The sequence below is a fragment of the Scylla paramamosain genome, unplaced genomic scaffold (genome assembly GCF_035594125.1).
Source record: "Scylla paramamosain isolate STU-SP2022 unplaced genomic scaffold, ASM3559412v1 Contig94, whole genome shotgun sequence".
Classification (NCBI taxonomy): Eukaryota; Metazoa; Arthropoda; class Malacostraca; order Decapoda; family Portunidae; genus Scylla; species Scylla paramamosain.
The window spans coordinates 62,501-79,590 of NW_026973759.1; the positions used below are offsets into that span (position 1 = coordinate 62,501).

Consider the following 17,090-nt stretch of genomic DNA (forward strand, 5'->3'; position numbering starts at 1 on the left):
TTCGCTTTGCAGACTATCTGGTTGATAATTATGTAACAGCAGAGTCAAGATATCCCCCAGTGCTGTGGGCTGAAATCCCCTCAAATACAAAGCGTACGAACAATGTTGCCGAATCTTTTCATGCTCATTTCAATGAGCAATTTTATGCATCCCACCCATCTATATTTGTATTCATGGATGTACTAGGAAAGCTCCAGACTGCTACTTATGTTAAGATCAAGAGTGTCGGTTTATGACAAACTGGTTTTATGGACACATATTTTTTATACAGTTTCTATAAAATTTTTTAAAGTTTTATAAAGGACTGCAAGGACAAGCCTGTACTAAGGTGCAAGAAGAATATACTTAAAAGGTCAATCCTATACTTAATTAACAAATATACAATTTTTCCTACAACAGGTGAACGATCGTTATTGAACGTATAAACAATCTGACTTAGAGGTAAGTGATAAAACGCGCTTTTGACTTGATATTCTGACGCGCTTTTGATAGCAATATATCAGCAACGTTTTCCGCGCTTTTGATATGCCAATCCGCGCTTTCGTAAAACGCCTTGTGAGGGTGGTGTGGTGGTGGTGGTGGTGGTGGTGGTGCAGTAGTGTTGCTGCCTCCCTACCTGCCCTCCCGCTCCCCTCACCCTCATGCCCCTCCCCACTGCCTACCTTGTCCCTGGGTGTGTGTCCTGCCTTGTTTTGCACGCGCGGGTCACCACCTCGCTGCTCCAGCCATTCCTGACATGTCACACTGCCGCCCGCCGCAGCATGGTGCAGGGGTGTGTCGCCATCACTGTCCCTAGCGGTGAGGGGCCAGCCAGCACCCGCCAGCTGCTCCAGTACCTCCACGTGGCCACGGTGACTGGCGGCGTGCACCGGGGTGACTGCCTCGAGGTGTGCGGGGGTGGGAGGGGTGACAGGCGTGAGGGCCGCCACGCACTGCTTCTGGCCCCGCGCTGCAGCATGGTGGAGGGCCGTCCTTCCTGTGTGTGTGTGTGTGTGTGTGAGCAGAAAATGTTATATTATTATTATTATTATTATTATTATTATTATTATTATTATTATCATTATTATTATTATTATCATTATGATTATTATTATTATTATTATTATCATCATTATTATCATTATTATTATTATTATTACTGTTATTGTTGTTGTTGTTGTTGTTATTTTAATCATCAAGATTAATATGCCTGTCCCTTCTTTCGTTCGTTCGTTCGTTCAGGATGAGAGAGAGAGAGAGAGAGAGAGAGAGAGAGAGAGAGAGAGAGAGAGAGAGAGAGAGAGAGAGAGAGAGAGAGAGAGAGAAAGTTCAAATTGTAATTCATACAATTCAATTATCACTAAAACTTTTTTTTTAGTTTTACTTTAATATGCATAACGCAGTAGCAATGCATCACTACGCAGACAGTTGTTCCAGTACTAAAACTCATTGTAAAAGTAACACTAATAACACGGACAAAAAGATGATGAAATGAAGCAAAACAAGTTATTAAACAAACGCACTGCTAATTACCATTACAGACGATATCGTCATTTGAAAGGTACAAACCACCACCACCACCACCACCACCACCACCACCACCACCACCACAACCACAATCCCCATTTCCACTATCCCTGCTACCGCCACCCCCACCACCACCATCACCACCACCACTATCATTATCACTACTACCACCACTACCACCACCATCACCATCACAATCACCATCTCCACTATCCTCACCACCACCATCACCACCACCACCAACTGTCATCAGAACTATGACCATCATTATGATCACTACCACCACCACCACCACCACTACCACCACCGCCACAACCATTACCATCACCACCATCACCATTACCATCACCATGACCACCACCACCAGACGCACCTCTTCCCTTACCACCTACGTACCACCTCGTACTTCACCACCCAACCATCACCCACATCCACACCACCACCTCCACTAAAATCATCACCACCACACTCAACTCACTCCCACCCTTACCACCTACAGTACCACCACCACCACTAACACCACCACCCCCACCACTACCACCACCACCACCCCCACCACCACCACCACCACCACCACCACCAGCACAGCCTCACCTTTACTATCCGTCGCCAGAGGGTTCGCACCGAGGGTCAGCAGTGCCTTCACTGTCTGGTTGTGGCCCTTCCCGGCAGCCTCCATCAGCGGTGTCCTGTCGATGGTGCCTCCACCCTCTATATTCAGCCCCGCCTGCAGTAAGCAACGCAGCAGGTGGTGGTGGCCCTTGCCGGCAGCCACAGTCACCAGACACACCGACACCCCTGCATCAGTGGGGATGGTGACTTTAGGGTTGGCACCCCTGGCGATGGCCGACCTCACCCTTGCCTTCCCTCCTTCTTTCACGGCAGCAACCAGTTTCTGTGTGTGTGTGTGTGTGTGTGTGTGTGTGTGTGAGGGGAGTAAAAATTGATACCTTTTAATTCCTAAGACAAAAATAAAAGACGCCATGAATTGCTCACCTACCACAAGGGTAGATTAAAAAAACGCAAAGGAGGAATCCACGCTCATTTTTACCATATTCATTACATTAATAACGCCATTACTACTACTACTACTACTACTACTACTACTACTACTACTACTACTACTACTACTACTATTATTACTACTACTATTGATATTTTATACTACTACTACTACTACTACCACTATTGATATTTTATTTTTTTTTATTTATTTATTTTTTTTATGTAAGAAGGACACTGGCCAAGGGCAACAAAAATCTAATAAAAAAAATGCCCACTGAAATGCCAGTCCCATTAAAGGGTCAAAGCAGTGGTCAAAAATTGGGGGATAAGTGTCTTGAAACCTCCCTCTTGAAGGAATTCAAGTCATAGGAAGGTGGAAATACAGAAGCAGGCAGGGAGTTCCAGAGTTTACCAGAGAAAGGGATGAATGATTGAGAATACTGGTTAACTCTTGCGTTAGAGAGGTGGACAAAATAGGGGTGAGAGAAAGAAGAAAGTCTTCTGCAGCAAGGCCGCGGAAAGAGGGGAGGCATGCAGTTAGCAAGATCAGAAGAGCAGTTAGCATGAAAATAGCGGTAAAAGACAGCTAGATATGCAACATAGCGGCGGTGAGAGAGAGGCTGAAGACAGTCAGTTAGAGGAGAGGAGTTGATGAGACGAAAAGCTTTTGATTCCACCCTGTCTAGAACAGCAGTATGAGTGGAACCACCCCAGACATGTGAAGCATACTCCATACATGGACGGATAAGGCCCTTGTACAGAGTTAGCAGCTGGGGGGGTGAGAAAAACTGGCGGAGACGTCTCAGAACACCTAACTTCATAGAAGCTGTTTTAGCTAGAGATGAGATGTGAAGTTTCCAGTTCAGATTATAAGTAAAGGACAGACCGAGGATGTTCAGTGTAGAAGAGGGGGACAGTTGAGTGTCATTGAAGAAGAGGGGATAGTTGTCTGGAAGTTTATGTCGAGTTGATAGATGGAGGAATTGAGTTTTTGAGGCATTGAACAATACCAAGTTTGCTCTGCCCCAATCAGAAATTTTAGAAAGATCAGAAGTCAGGCGTTCTGTGGCTTCCCTGCGTGATATGTTTACCTCCTGAAGGGTTGGACGTCTATGAAAAGACGTGGAAAAGTGCAGGGTGGTATCATCAGCGTAGGAGTGGATAGGACAAGAAGTTTGGTTTAGAAGATCATTAATGAATAATAAGAAGAGAGTGGGTGACAGGACAGAACCCTGAGGAACACCACTGTTAATAGATTTAGGAGAAGAACAGTGACCGTCTACCACAGCAGCAATAGAACGGTCAGAAAGGAAACTTGAGATGAATTTACAGAGAGAAGGATAGAAACCGCAGGAGGGTAGTTTGGAAATCAAAGCTTTGTGCCAGACTCTATCAAAAGCTTTTGATATGTCCAAGGCAACAGCAAAAGTTTCACCAAAATCTCTAAAAGAGGATGACCAAGACTCAGTAAGGAAAGCCAGAAGATCACCAGTAGAGCGGCCTTGACGGAACCCATACTGGCGATCAGATAGAAGGTTGTGAAGTGATAGATGTTTAAGAATCTTCCTGTTCAGGATTGATTCAAAAACTTTAGATAGGCAGGAAATTAAAGCAATAGGACGGTAGTTTGAGGGATTAGAACGGTCACCCTTTTTAGGAACAGGTTGAATGTAGGCAAACTTCCAGCAAGAAGGAAAGGTAGATGTTGACAGACAGAGCTGAAAGAGTTTGACTAGGCAAGGTGCAAGCACGGAGGCACAGTTTCGGAGAACAATAGGAGGGACCCCATCAGGTCCATAAGCCTTCCGAGGGTTTAGGCCAGCGAGGGCATGGGAAACATCATTGCGAAGAATTTTAATAGATGGCATGAAGTAGTCAGAGGATGGAGGAGAGGAAGGAACAAGCCCGGAATCGTCCAAGGTAGAGTTTTTAGCAAAGGTTTGAGCAAAGAGTTCAGCTTTAGAAATAGATGTGATAGCAGTGGTGCCATCTGGTTGAAATAGAGGAGGGAAAGATGAAGAAGCAAAGTTATTGGAGATATTTTTGGCTAGATGCCAGAAATCATGAGGGGAGTTAGATTTTGAAAGGTTTTGACATTTTCTGTTAATGAAGGAGTTTTTGGCTAGTTGGAGAACAGACTTGGCATGGTTCCGGGCAGAAATATAAAGTGCATGAGATTCTGGTGATTGAAGGCTTAAGTACCTTTTGTGGGCCACCTCTCTATCATGTATAGCACGAGAACAAGCTGTGTTAAACCAAGGTTTAGAAGGTTTAGGACGAGAAAAAGAGTGAGGAATGTACGCCTCCATGCCAGACACTATCACCACTGTTATGCGCTCAGCGCACAAAGACGGGTCTCTGACACGGAAGCAGTAGTCATTCCAAGGAAAATCAGCAAAATACCTCCTCAAGTCCCCCCAACTAGCAGAGGCAAAACGCCAGAGGCACCTTCGCTTAGGGGGATCCTGAGGAGGGATTGGAGTGATAGGACAAGATAAAGATATGAGATTGTGATCGGAGGAGCCCAACGGAGAAGAAAGGGTGACAGCATAAGCAGAAGGATTAGAGGTTAGGAAAAGGTCAAGAATGTTGGGCGTATCTCCAAGACGGTCAGGAATACGAGTAGGGTGTTGCACCAATTGCTCTAGGTCATGGAGGATAGCAAAGTTGTAGGCTAGTTCACCAGGATGGTCTGTGAATGGAGAGGAAAGCCAAAGCTGGTGGTGAACATTGAAATCTCCAAGAATGGAGATCTCTGCTAAAGGGAAGAGGGTCAGAATGTGCTCCACTTTGGAAGTTAAGTAGTCAAAGAATTTATTATAGTCAGAGGAGTTAGGTGAGAGGTATACAGCACAGATAAATTTAGTATGAGAGTGACTCTGTAGTCGTAGCCAGATGGTGGTAAACTCGGAAGATTCAAGAGCGTGGGCACGAGAGCAGGTTAAGTCATTGCGCACATACACGCAGCATCCAGCTTTGGATCGAAAATGAGGATAGAGAAAGTAGGAGGGAACAGAAAAGGGGCTACTGTCAGTTGCCTCAGACACCTGAGTTTCAGTGAGGAAAAGAAGATGAGGTTTAGAAGAGGAGAGGTGGTGTTCTACAGATTGAAAGTTAGATCTTAGACCGCGAATGTTGCAGAAGTTAATGAAGAAAAAGTTGAGGGGGGTGTCAAGACACTTAGGGTCGTCAACAGAAAGGCAGTCCGACCTGGGGACATTTATGGTCCCCTCCCCAGATGGGGAGTCCGAGGCTGGTGTAGGAATCGCCATGATGATTTAAAAATTTTTGAGTGAAGGGTGTGTGTGTTATTAGGTGCCTGTAGTTTTGTGTGGAGTAAGAGAGTTGTCTTTAGAGGGCAGGCTGTGACTGTCCCCTTGTGTTGTGAAACACAAAGGGAAACGTTCAGTGAGGTCACAGCTGGGTTTAATGATAAGTTCACAGCACCCCCTGAACAGTGCATTAGACCTCACTGGGAGTAATTATCGTTTCGGCAGGTGTCTACTGCCTCCTCCTGTTACTACTACTACTACTACTACTGCTACTACTACTGCTGCTGCTGTTATTTACTAGTACTACTACTACTACTACTACTACTACTACTACTACTACTACTACTACTACTACTACTACTACTACTACTGCTATTACTACTACTGCTGCTGCTGTTATATACTACTGTTACTACTACTACTACTACTACTACTACTACTACTACTACTAGTAATACTTCTACTACTACTACTATTGCTATTATATATTACTACTATTACTACTCCTACTACTACTACTACTACTACTACTACTACTACTACTACTATTACTACTACTAATACTTCTACTACTACTACTATTGCTATTATATACTACTACTACTACTACTACTACTACTACTACTACTACTACTACTACTACTACTACTACTACTACTACTACTTCTTCTACTACTACTACTATTCCTATTATATATTACTACTATTACTACTCCTACTACTACTACTACTACTACTACTACTACTACTACTACTACTACTACTACTACTACTACTACTACTACTACTACTATTACTACTGCTACTACTACTATTACTACTACTACTCCTACTATTACTACTAGTACTCCTACTACTACTACTACTACTACTACTACTACTACTACTACTGCTACTACTACTACTACTACTACTACTTTTTTTTTTTTCTACTACTTATTAAAATAATACCTCCACCCCATGTTTATTGATGTGTCAATTAGGGGCTCCATTACTTGGAGGTCATTAGCCCCAGCTCTCGCTAATGACTGTGGCATCCAACCATATCTAATACTCTATAATATAAACATTAGTTGTTAACTATAAATTCACTCTACCTCTACTCTACTACTACTCTACTACTACTATTACTACTACTACTACTACTACTCCTACTACTACTACTACTACTACTACTACTACTACTACTACTACTACTACTACTAGTATTACTCCTGCTACTCCTACTACTTTTATTACTACTACTACTACTTCTACTACTACTACTACTACATATTTTTTTTTTCTTTATGGTGGAGGAACACTGGCCAAGGGCAACAAAAATCCAATAAAAAAAATGCCCACTGAAATGCCAGTTCCATAAAAGGGTCAAAGCAGTATTCAAAAATTGATGAATAAGTGTCTTGAAACCTCCCTCATGAAGGAATTCAAGTCATAGGAAGGTAGAAATACAGAAACAGGCAGGGAGTTCCATAGTTTACCAGAGAAAGGGATGAATTGATGATTGAAAATACTGGTTAACTCTTGCGTTAGAGAGGTGGACAGAATAGGAGTGAGAGAAAGAAGAAAGTCTTGTGCAGCGAGGCCGCGGGAGGAGGGGAGGCATGCAGTTAGCAAGATCAGAAGAGCAGTTAGCATGAAAATAGCGGTAGAAGACAGCTAGATATGCAACATTGCGGCGGTGAGAGAGAGGCTGAAGACAGTCAGTTAGAGGAGAGGAGTTGATGAGACGAAAAGCTTTTGATTCCACCCTGTCTAGAAGAGCAGTACGAGTGGAACCCCCCAGACATGTGAAGCATACTCCATACATGGACGGATAAGGCCCTTGTACAGAGTTAGCAGCTGGGGGGGTGAGAAAAACTGGCGGAGACGTCTCAGAACACCTAACTTCATAGAAGCTGTTTTAGCTAGAGATAAGATGTGAAGTTTCCAGTTCAGATTATACGTAAAGGACAGACCGAGGATGTTCAATGTAGAAGGGGGGGGGACAGTTGAGTGTCATTGAAGAAGGGGGGATAGTTGTCTGGAAGGTTGTGTCGAGTTGATAGATGGAGGAATTGAGTTTTTAAGGCATTGAACAATACCAAGTTTGCTCTGCCCCAATCAGAAATTTTAGAAAGATCAGAAGTCAGGCGTTCTGTGGCTTCCCTGCGTGAAATGTTTACCTCGTGAAGGGTTGGACGTCTATGAAAAGACGTGAAAAAGTGCAGGGTGATATCATGAGCGTAGGAGTGGATAGGAAAAGAAGTTTGGTTTAGAAGATCATTAATGAATAATAAGAAGAGAGTGGGTGACAGGACAGAACCCTGAGCATCACCACTGTTAATAGATTTAGGAGAAGAACAGTGACCGTCTACCACAGAAGCAATATAACGGTCAGAAAGGAAACTTGAGATGAAGTTACAGAGAGAAGGATAGAAGCCGTAGGAGGGTAGCTTGGAAATCAAGGCTTTGTGCCAGACTCTATCAAAAGCTTTTGATATGTCCAAGGCAACAGCAAAAGTTTCACCAAAATCTTTAAAAGAGGATGACCAAGACTCAGTAAGGAAAGCCAGAAGATCACCAGTAGAGCGGCCTTGACGGAACCCGTACTGGCGATCAGATGGAAGGTTGTGAAGTGATAGATGTTTAAGAATCTTCTTGTTGAGGATAGATTCAAAAACTTTAGATAGGCAGGAAATTAAAGCAATAGGACGGTAGTTTGAGGGATTAGAACGGTCACCCTTTTTAGGAACATGCTGAATGTAGGCAAACTTCCAGCAAGAAGGAAGGGTAGATGTTGACAGACAGAGCTGAAAGAGTTTGACTAAGCAAAGTGCAAGCACGGAGGCACAGTTTCGGAGAACAATTGGAGGGACCTCATCAGGTCCATAAGTCTTCCGAGGGTTTAGGTCAGCAAGGGCATGGAAAACATCATTGCGAAGAATTTTAATAGGTAGCATGAAGTAGTCAGAGGGTGGAGGAGAAGGAGGAACAAGCCCGGAATCGTCCAACGTAGAGTTTTTAGCAAAGGTTTGAGCAAAGAGTTCAGCTTTAGAAATATATGTGATAGCAGTGGTGCCATCTGGTTGAAATAAAGGAGGGAAAGAAAAAGAAGCAAAGTTATTGGAGATATTTTTGGCTAGATGCCAGAAATCACGAGGGGAGTTAGATCTTGAAAGGTTTTGACATTTTCTGTTAATGAAGGAGTTTTTGGCTAGTTGGAGAACAGACTTGGCATGGTTCCGGGCAGAAATATAAAGTGCATGAGATCCTGGTGATGAAAGGCTTAAGTGCCTTTTGTGGGCCATCTCTCTATCATGTATAGCACGAGAACAAGCTGTGTTAAATAAGGTTTGGAAGGTTTAGGTGGAGAAAAAGAGTGGGGAATGTATGCCTCCATGACAGACACTATCACCTCTGTTATGCGCTCAGCACACAAAGACGGGTCTCTGACACGGAAGCAGTAGTCATTCCAAGGAAAATCAGCAAAATACCTCCTCAGGTCCCCCCAACTAGCAGAGGCAAAACGCCAGAGGCACCTTCGCTTAGGGGGATCCTGATTAGGGATTGGAGTGATAGGACAAGATAAAGATATGAGATTGTGATCGGAGGAGCCCAACGGAGAAGAAAGGGTGACAGCATAAGCAGAAGGATTAGAGGTCAGGAAAAGGTCAAGAATATTGGGCGTATCTCCAAGACGGTCAGGAATACGAGTAGTGTGTTGCACCAATTGCTCTAGGTTGTGGAGGATAGCAAAGTTGTAGGCTAGTTCACCAGGATGGTCAGTGAAGAGAGAGGAAAGCCAAAGCTGGTGGTGAACATTGAAGTCTCCAAGAATGGAGATCTCTGCAAAAGGGAAGAGGGTCAGAATGTGCTCCACTTTGGAAGTTAAACAGTCAAAGAATTTCTTATAGTCAGAGGAGTTAGGTGAGAGGTATACAGCACAGATAAATTTAGTTTGAGAGTGACTCTGTAGTCGTAGCCAGATGGTGGAAAACTCGGAAGATTCAAGAGCGTGGGCACGAGAGCAGGTTAAGTCATTGCGCACATAAATGCAGCATCCAGCTTTGGATCGAAAATGAGGATAGAGAAAGTAGGAGGGAACAGAAAAGGGGCTACTGTCAGTTGCCTCAGACACCTGAGTTTCAGTAAGGAAAAGAAGGTGAGGTTTAGAAGAGGAGAGGTGGTGTTCTACAGATTGAAAATTAAATCTTAGACCGCGAATGTTGCAGAAGTTAATGAAGAAAAAGTTGAGGGGGGTGTCAAGACACTTTGGGTCGTCGACAGAAAGGCAGTCCGACCTGGGGACATTCATGGTCCCCTCCCCAGATGGGGACTCCGAGGCTGGTGTAGGAGTCGCCATGATGATTTTGAAATTTTTGAGTGAAGGGTGTGTGTGTTATTAGATGCTTGTAGTTTTGTGTGGAGGAAGAGAGTTGTCTTCAAAGGGCAGGCTGTGACTGCCCCCTTGTGTTGTGAGACACAAAGGGAAGCGTTCATGGAGGTCACAGCTGGATTTAATGATAAGTTCACAGTACCCCCTGAACAGTGCTTTAGACCTCACTGGGAGTAATTGTCGTTTCGGCAGGTGTCTACTGCCTCCTTCTCTCAATTATATACTACTTTATACTGCTTTTATATACTAGTTTATACTATTTAGGAGTCAGGTCTAATGCACTGGATCAGGGGATGCTGTGAACTTATCATTAAACCCAGCTTTGACCTCACTGAACGTTTCCCTTTGTGTGTCACGACAAAAGGGGGCAGTCAACTCTTCCTTCACACAAAAATACATGCATCTAATAATTTCACACACACACTCTTCACTCACAATTCAAAATTTACATAGCGACTCCTTCACCAGCCTCTTAGGAGGTGACCACAAGTGTCCCCAAGTCAGGCTGCTCTTCTGGTATTGACCTTAAGTTTGTTGACACCCTCAACTTTTTCTTCGTTAACTTCTGCAACATTTGTGGTCTAAGATATAATTTTCAATCTGTAGAACACCACCTCTCCTCTACTAAACCTCATCTTCTTTTCCTCACTGAAACTCAGATGTCTGAGGCAACTGAGCGTATCCCCATTTCTTTTCCCTCCTACTTTCTCTATTCTTATTTTCAACCCAAAGCTGGATGTTGCGTTTATGTGCGCAACGACTTAACCTGCTCTCGTGCCCACGCTCTTCAATCTTTCAAGTTTTCCACCATCTGGCTACGACTACAGAGTCACTCTCAAACTAAATTTATCTGTGCTGTATACCTCTCACCTAACTCCTCTGACTATAAGAAATTCTTTGACTGTTTAACTTTCAAAGTGGAGCACATTCTGACCCTCTTCCCTTTTGCAGAGATCTCCATTCTTGGAGACTTCAGTGTTCACCACCAGCTTTGGCTTTCCTCTCTCTTCAGTGGAGCTGCATTTGGCGTTTTGGCTCTTCTAATTTGGGGGAACCTGAGGAGCTATTATGCTGATTTTCTTTAGAATGACTACTGCTTCCATGTCAGAGACACGTCTCAGTGTGCCGAGCGCATAACAGAGGTGATAGTGTCTGGCATGGAGGCGTACATTCCTCACTCTTTCTCTCGACCTAAACCTTCCACACCTTGGTTTAACACAGCCTGTTCTCGTGCCATAGATAATACAGAGGTGCCCCACAAACTGGTACTTGAGCCTTCCATCACCTGAATCTCATGCCCTTTATATTTCTGCCCGGAATCATGCCATGTCTGTTTTCAACCTAGCCAAAAACTTCTTTATTAATAGAAAGTGTCAATATCTTTCAAGATATAACTCCCTTCGTGACTTCTGCCAAAAACATCTCCAATAACTTTGCTTCTTCTTTTTTTCCTCCTGATGGCACCACTGCCATCTCATCTATCTCTAAAGCTGAACTCTTCGCTCAGACCTTTGCTAAAAACTCTACCTTTGATAATTCAGAGTTTGTTCTTCCCTCTCCTCCACCCTTTGACTACTTCATGCTATCTATTAAAATCCTTCGCAATGTGATTTTCCATGCCCTCTCTCTCATCCCTCAAACTACCATCCTATTGCTTTAATTTCCTGCCTATCTAAAGTTTTTGAATCTATCCTCAACAAGAAGATTCTTAAACATCTATCACTTCACAACCTTCTATCTGATCGTCAGTATGGGTTCTGTCAAGGCCGCTCTACTGGTGATCTTCTGGCTTTCCTTACTGAGTCTTGGTCATCCTCTTTTAGAGATTTTGGTGTAACTTTTGCTGTTGCCTTAGACATATCAAAAGCTTTTAATAGAGTCTGGCACAAACCTTTGATTTCCAAACTACCCTCCTACGGCTTCTATCCTTCTCTTTATAACTTCATATCAAGTTTCCTTTCAGACCGTTCTATTGCTTCTGTGGTAGACGGTCACTGTTCTTCTTCTAAATCTATTAACAGTGGTGTTTCTCAGGGTTCTATCCTGTCATCCACTCTCTTCCTAATATTCATCAATGGTCATCTAAACCAAACTTCTCGTCCTATCCACTCCTACGCTGATGATACCACCCTGCACTTTTCCACGTCTTTTCATAGACGTCCAACCCTTCAGGAAGTAAAAATTTCACGCAGGGAAGCCACAGAACGCCTGACTTCTGATTTCTCTAAAATTTCTGATTGGCACAGAGCAAACTTAGTATTGTTTAATGCCTCAGAAATTCAATTCCTTCATCTATCAGCTTGGCACAACCTTCCAAACAACTATCCCCTCTTCTTCAATGACACTCAACTGTCCCCTTCTTCTGCAATGAACATCCTCGGTCTATCCTTTACTTATAATCTGAACTGGAAACTTCACATCTCATCTCTAGCTAAAACAACTTCTGCGAAGTTAGTCGTTCTGAGTCGTCCCCGTCAGTTTTTTTTTTTTTCATCCTTCCAGCTGGTAATTCTGTATGGATATATATCACATATCTGGGGGGTTCCACTCATACCGCTTTTTTACATAGGGTAGAATGAAAAGCTTTTCGTCTCATCAACTCCTCTCCTCTAACTGACTCTCCTCTAACTCCTCTAATAATTATAATAAAAACTATAATGATGAAGATGAAGATGATAAGATAAAGAAGAATAAGAGTACCAGTAGTACCATTTATCCCTTACCTGTGTTAGCAGGTGTGTCATCCATTTCCTAAACCATTTCCCTGATGAGTCAGTTTGGCTGGACGCCATGGCGGGATGCGGGGCGCGTGCTGCTCTCTCGTCTGTGTCTGCCAGCAGACACTGACACAGATCACACAACAGTTACATTCATGAGCAGTGCTGGCGCCTGAATCAGCTGCACCACAGTCCTCGCCACTCTCAGGTGTCCTAGCTACACAACGCCTCCTTGAGTACTATAAGCGTGTGTGTGTGTGTTCATCACAGTGGGATCCCTGACACAGCGACAGTCGCGCGACAGAAATATTTCATAGTCGCGGGACAGACTAGTCGTGCACACAATAATGGTGTGGGATATACACAACAGTAAAGATACAAGAGCGGTGTAATTGTTTGCCCAAACTCCACCACTTGACCTTGAAGTGCCACGTTCATTGAGATCAAAGTGTTCACTCACAGCTGGCGACTCTGTTGTGTTGTCACGAATACCTGTGGCCTGGAGCCACAGGTAGGCTGTACAGGCTCACCCACCACGCTTGGGAGGTGTCCTGAGTTGTGTGTGTGTGACTGTATATATATATATATATATATATATATATATATATATATATATATATATATATATATATATATATATATATATATATATATATATATATATATATATATATATATATATATATATATATATATATATATATATATATATATATATATTTTTTTTTTTTATGTAGGAAGGACACTGGCCAAGGGCAACAAAAATCTAATAAAAAAAAAATGCCCACTGAAATGCCAGTCCCGTAAAAGGGTCAAAGCAGTGGTCAAAAATTGGTGGATAAGTGTCTTGAAACCTCCCTCTTGAAGGAATTCAAGTCATAGGAAGGTGGAAATACAGAAGCAGGCAGGGAGTTCCAGAGTTTACCAGAGAAAGGGATGAATGATTGAGAATACTGGTTAACTCTTGCGTTAGAGAGGTGGACAAAATAGGGGTGAGAGAAAGAAGAAAGTCTTGTGCAGCGAGGCCGCGGAAGGAGGGGAGGCATGCAGTTAGCAAGATCAGAAGAGCAGTTAGCATGAAAATAGCGGTAAAAGACAGCTAGATATGCAACATTGCGGCGGTGAGAGAGAGGCTTAAGACAGTCAGTTAGAGGAGAGGAGTTGATGAGACGAAAAGCTTTTGATTCCACCCTGTCTAGAAGAGCAGTATGAGTGGAACCCCCCCAGACATGTGAAGCATACTCCATACATGGACGGATAAGGCCCTTGTACAGAGTTAGCAGCTGGGGGGGTGAGAAAAACTGGCGGCGACGCCTCAGAACACCTAACTTCATAGAAGCTGTTTTAGCTAGAGATGAGATGTGAAGTTTCCAGTTCAGATTATAAGTAAAGGACAGACCGAGGATGTTCAGTGTAGAAGAGGGGGAAGGTTGAGTGTCATTGAAGAAGAGGGGATAGTTGTCTGGAAGGTTGTGTCGAGTTGATAGATGGAGGAATTGAGTTTTTGAGGCATTGAACAATACCAAGTTTGCTCTGCCCCAATCAGAAATTTTAGAAAGATCAGAAGTCAGGCGTTCTGTGGCTTCCCTGCGTGATATGTTTACCTCCTGAAGGGTTGGACGTCTATGAAAAGACGTGGAAAAGTGCAGGGTGGTATCATCAGCGTAGGAGTGGATAGGACAAGAAGTTTGGTTTAGAAGATCATTAATGAATAATAAGAAGAGAGTGGGTGACAGGACAGAACCCTGAGGAACACCACTGTTAATAGATTTAGGAGAAGAACAGTGACCGTCTACCACAGCAGCAATAGAACGGTCAGAAAGGAAACTTGAGATGAAGTTACAGAGAGAAGGATAGAAACCGTAGGAGGGTAGTTTGGAAATCAAAGCTTTGTGCCAGACTCTATCAAAAGCTTTTGATATGTCCAAGGCAACAGCAAAAGTTTCACCAAAATCTCTAAAAGAGGATGACCAAGACTCAGTAAGGAAAGCCAGAAGATCACCAGTAGAGCGGCCTTGACGGAACCCATACTGGCGATCAGATAGAAGGTTGTGAAGTGATAGATGTTTAAGAATCTTTCTGTTGAGGATTGATTCAAAAAATTTAGATAGGTGGGAAATTAAAGCAATAGGACGGTAGTTTGAGGGATTAGAACGGTCACCCTTTTTAGGAACAGGTTGAATGTAGGCAAACTTCCAGCAAGAAGGAAAGGTAGATGTTGACAGACAGAGCTGAAAGAGTTTGACTAAGCAAGGTGCAAGCACGGAGGCACAGTTTCGGAGAACAATAGGAGGGACCCCATCAGGTCCATAAGCCTTCCGAGGGTTTAGGCCAGCGAGGGCATGGAAAACATCATTACGAAGAATTTTAATAGATGGCATGAAGTAGTCAGAGGGTGGAGGAGAGGGAGGAACAAGCCCAGAATCGTCCAAGGTAGACTTTTTAGCAAAGGTTTGAGCAAAGAGTTCAGCTTTAGAAATAGATATGATAGCAGTGGTGCCATCTGGTTGAAATAGAGGAGGGAAAGAAGAAGAAGCAAAGTTATTGGAGATATTTTTGGCTAGATGCCAGAAATCACGAGGGGAGTTAGATCTTGAAAGGTTTTGACATTTTCTGTTAATGAAGGAGTTTTTGGCTAATTGGAGAACAGACTTGGCATGGTTCCGGGCAGAAATATAAAGTGCATGAGATTCTGGTGATGGAAGGCTTAAGTACCTTTTGTGGGCCACCTCTCTATCATGTATAGCACGAGAACAAGCTGTGTTAAACCAAGGTTTAGAAGGTTTAGGACGAGAAAAAGAGTGAGGAATGTACGCCTCCATGCCAGACACTATCACCTCTGTTATGCGCTCAGCGCACAAAGACGGGTCTCTGACACGGAAGCAGTAGTCATTCTAAGGAAAATCAGCAAAATACCTCCTCAGGTCCCCCCAACTAGCAGAGGCAAAACGCCAGAGGCACCTTCGCTTAGGGGGATCCTGAGGAGGGATTGGAGTGATAGGACAAGATAAAGATATGAGATTGTTATCGGAGGAGCCCAACGGAGAAGAAAGGGTGACAGCATAAGCAGAAGGATTAGAAGTCAGGAAAAGGTCAAGAATGTTGGGCGTATCTCCAAGACGGTCAGGAATACGAGTAGGGTGTTGCACCAATTGCTCTAGGTCATGGAGGATAGCAAAGTTGTAGGCTAGTTCACCAGGATGGTCTGTGAAGGGAGAGGAAAGCCAAAGCTGGTGGTGAGCATTGAAGTCTCCAAGAATGGAGATCTCTGCAAAAGGGAAGAGGGTCAGAATGTGCTCCACTTTGGAAGTTAAGTAGTCAAAGAATTTCTTATAGTCAGAGGAGTTAGGAGAGAGGTATACAGCACAGATAAATTTAGTATGAGAGTGACTCTGTAGTCGTAGCCAGATGGTGGAAAACTCGGAAGATTCAAGAGCGTGGGCACGAGAGCAGGTTAAGTCATTGCGCACATAAACGCAGCATCCAGCTTTGGATCGAAAATGAGGATAGAGAAAGTAGGAGGGAACAGAAAAGGGGCTACTGTCAGTTGCCTCAGACACCTGAGTTTCAGTGAGGAAAAGAAGATGAGATTTAGAATATATATATATATATATATATATATATATATATATATATATATATATATATATATATATATATATATATATATATTGTGTGTGTGTGTGTATGTGTGTAACATATATTAACAAGGTATCCTGAATCCATTTCACACTGATACCTCACTCGGCCCTCCGGCCCTCACTTAGTGTTTCAGTGATGACAAAGAATATGAACACACAGGCACTGCTGAGGTACACACCTGATACAAGACACAGAAATAATGATTGCCGATGCTACGTGAATATCATCGTGAATATCACCATTTCCCTTTCGTTCGGCGCTGCAGCAGCCTCAACACTCACCTCCTCCTTGCTTGCCAACGCCGGCAGTGGTGCCACCAGAGGCACAATCCGTGTTCGCGCCACCGCCAACAGCCGACAAGCGAGGAAAGAGTGATAAGATTACTCCTCCTATCACACCACTGGTGGCGGGAGTTGGGGAGGCGGGCATTGGAAAAATCATTGTATTTGATGACTTCCATCGCCTCGCAGGAGCAGCCACGTGACCTTTTCTGTCTGTGCCAGTAGGAAAACAAAGTTGGTAGACTGATTCATGAAGCAACACTTGCGTTGTCTGGCTGCTGACTTTCAT

The 17,090-nt window shown here is 43.5% G+C and overlaps 1 protein-coding gene across 6 annotated transcripts in view; it reads right to left on the minus strand.

Annotated features, from left to right (window-relative positions):
• The window catches only part of LOC135098953 (serine/threonine-protein phosphatase 6 regulatory ankyrin repeat subunit B-like), a 51,983-nt gene extending 35,156 nt beyond the window's left edge, over window positions 1-16,827 (minus strand). The window contains exons 1-4 of one of the 6 annotated variants that reach the window (XM_064001379.1): window positions 16,802-16,827; window positions 12,885-13,004; window positions 2,101-2,401; window positions 663-976 (exon numbers count right to left, since the gene is read on the minus strand). In XM_064001379.1, coding sequence (XP_063857449.1) covers window positions 663-976; window positions 2,101-2,401; window positions 12,885-12,953 — 684 coding nt within the window. In that variant the 5' untranslated portion in view covers window positions 12,954-13,004; window positions 16,802-16,827. Of the gene's footprint in view, window positions 1-662; window positions 977-2,100; window positions 2,402-12,884; window positions 13,411-16,698; window positions 16,715-16,801 lie in introns of those variants that run through there. The other 5 variants (XM_064001381.1, XM_064001385.1, XM_064001384.1 and 2 more) reach the window with 5 other exon arrangements.
• Between the last annotated feature and the right edge of the window lie 263 nt (window positions 16,828-17,090).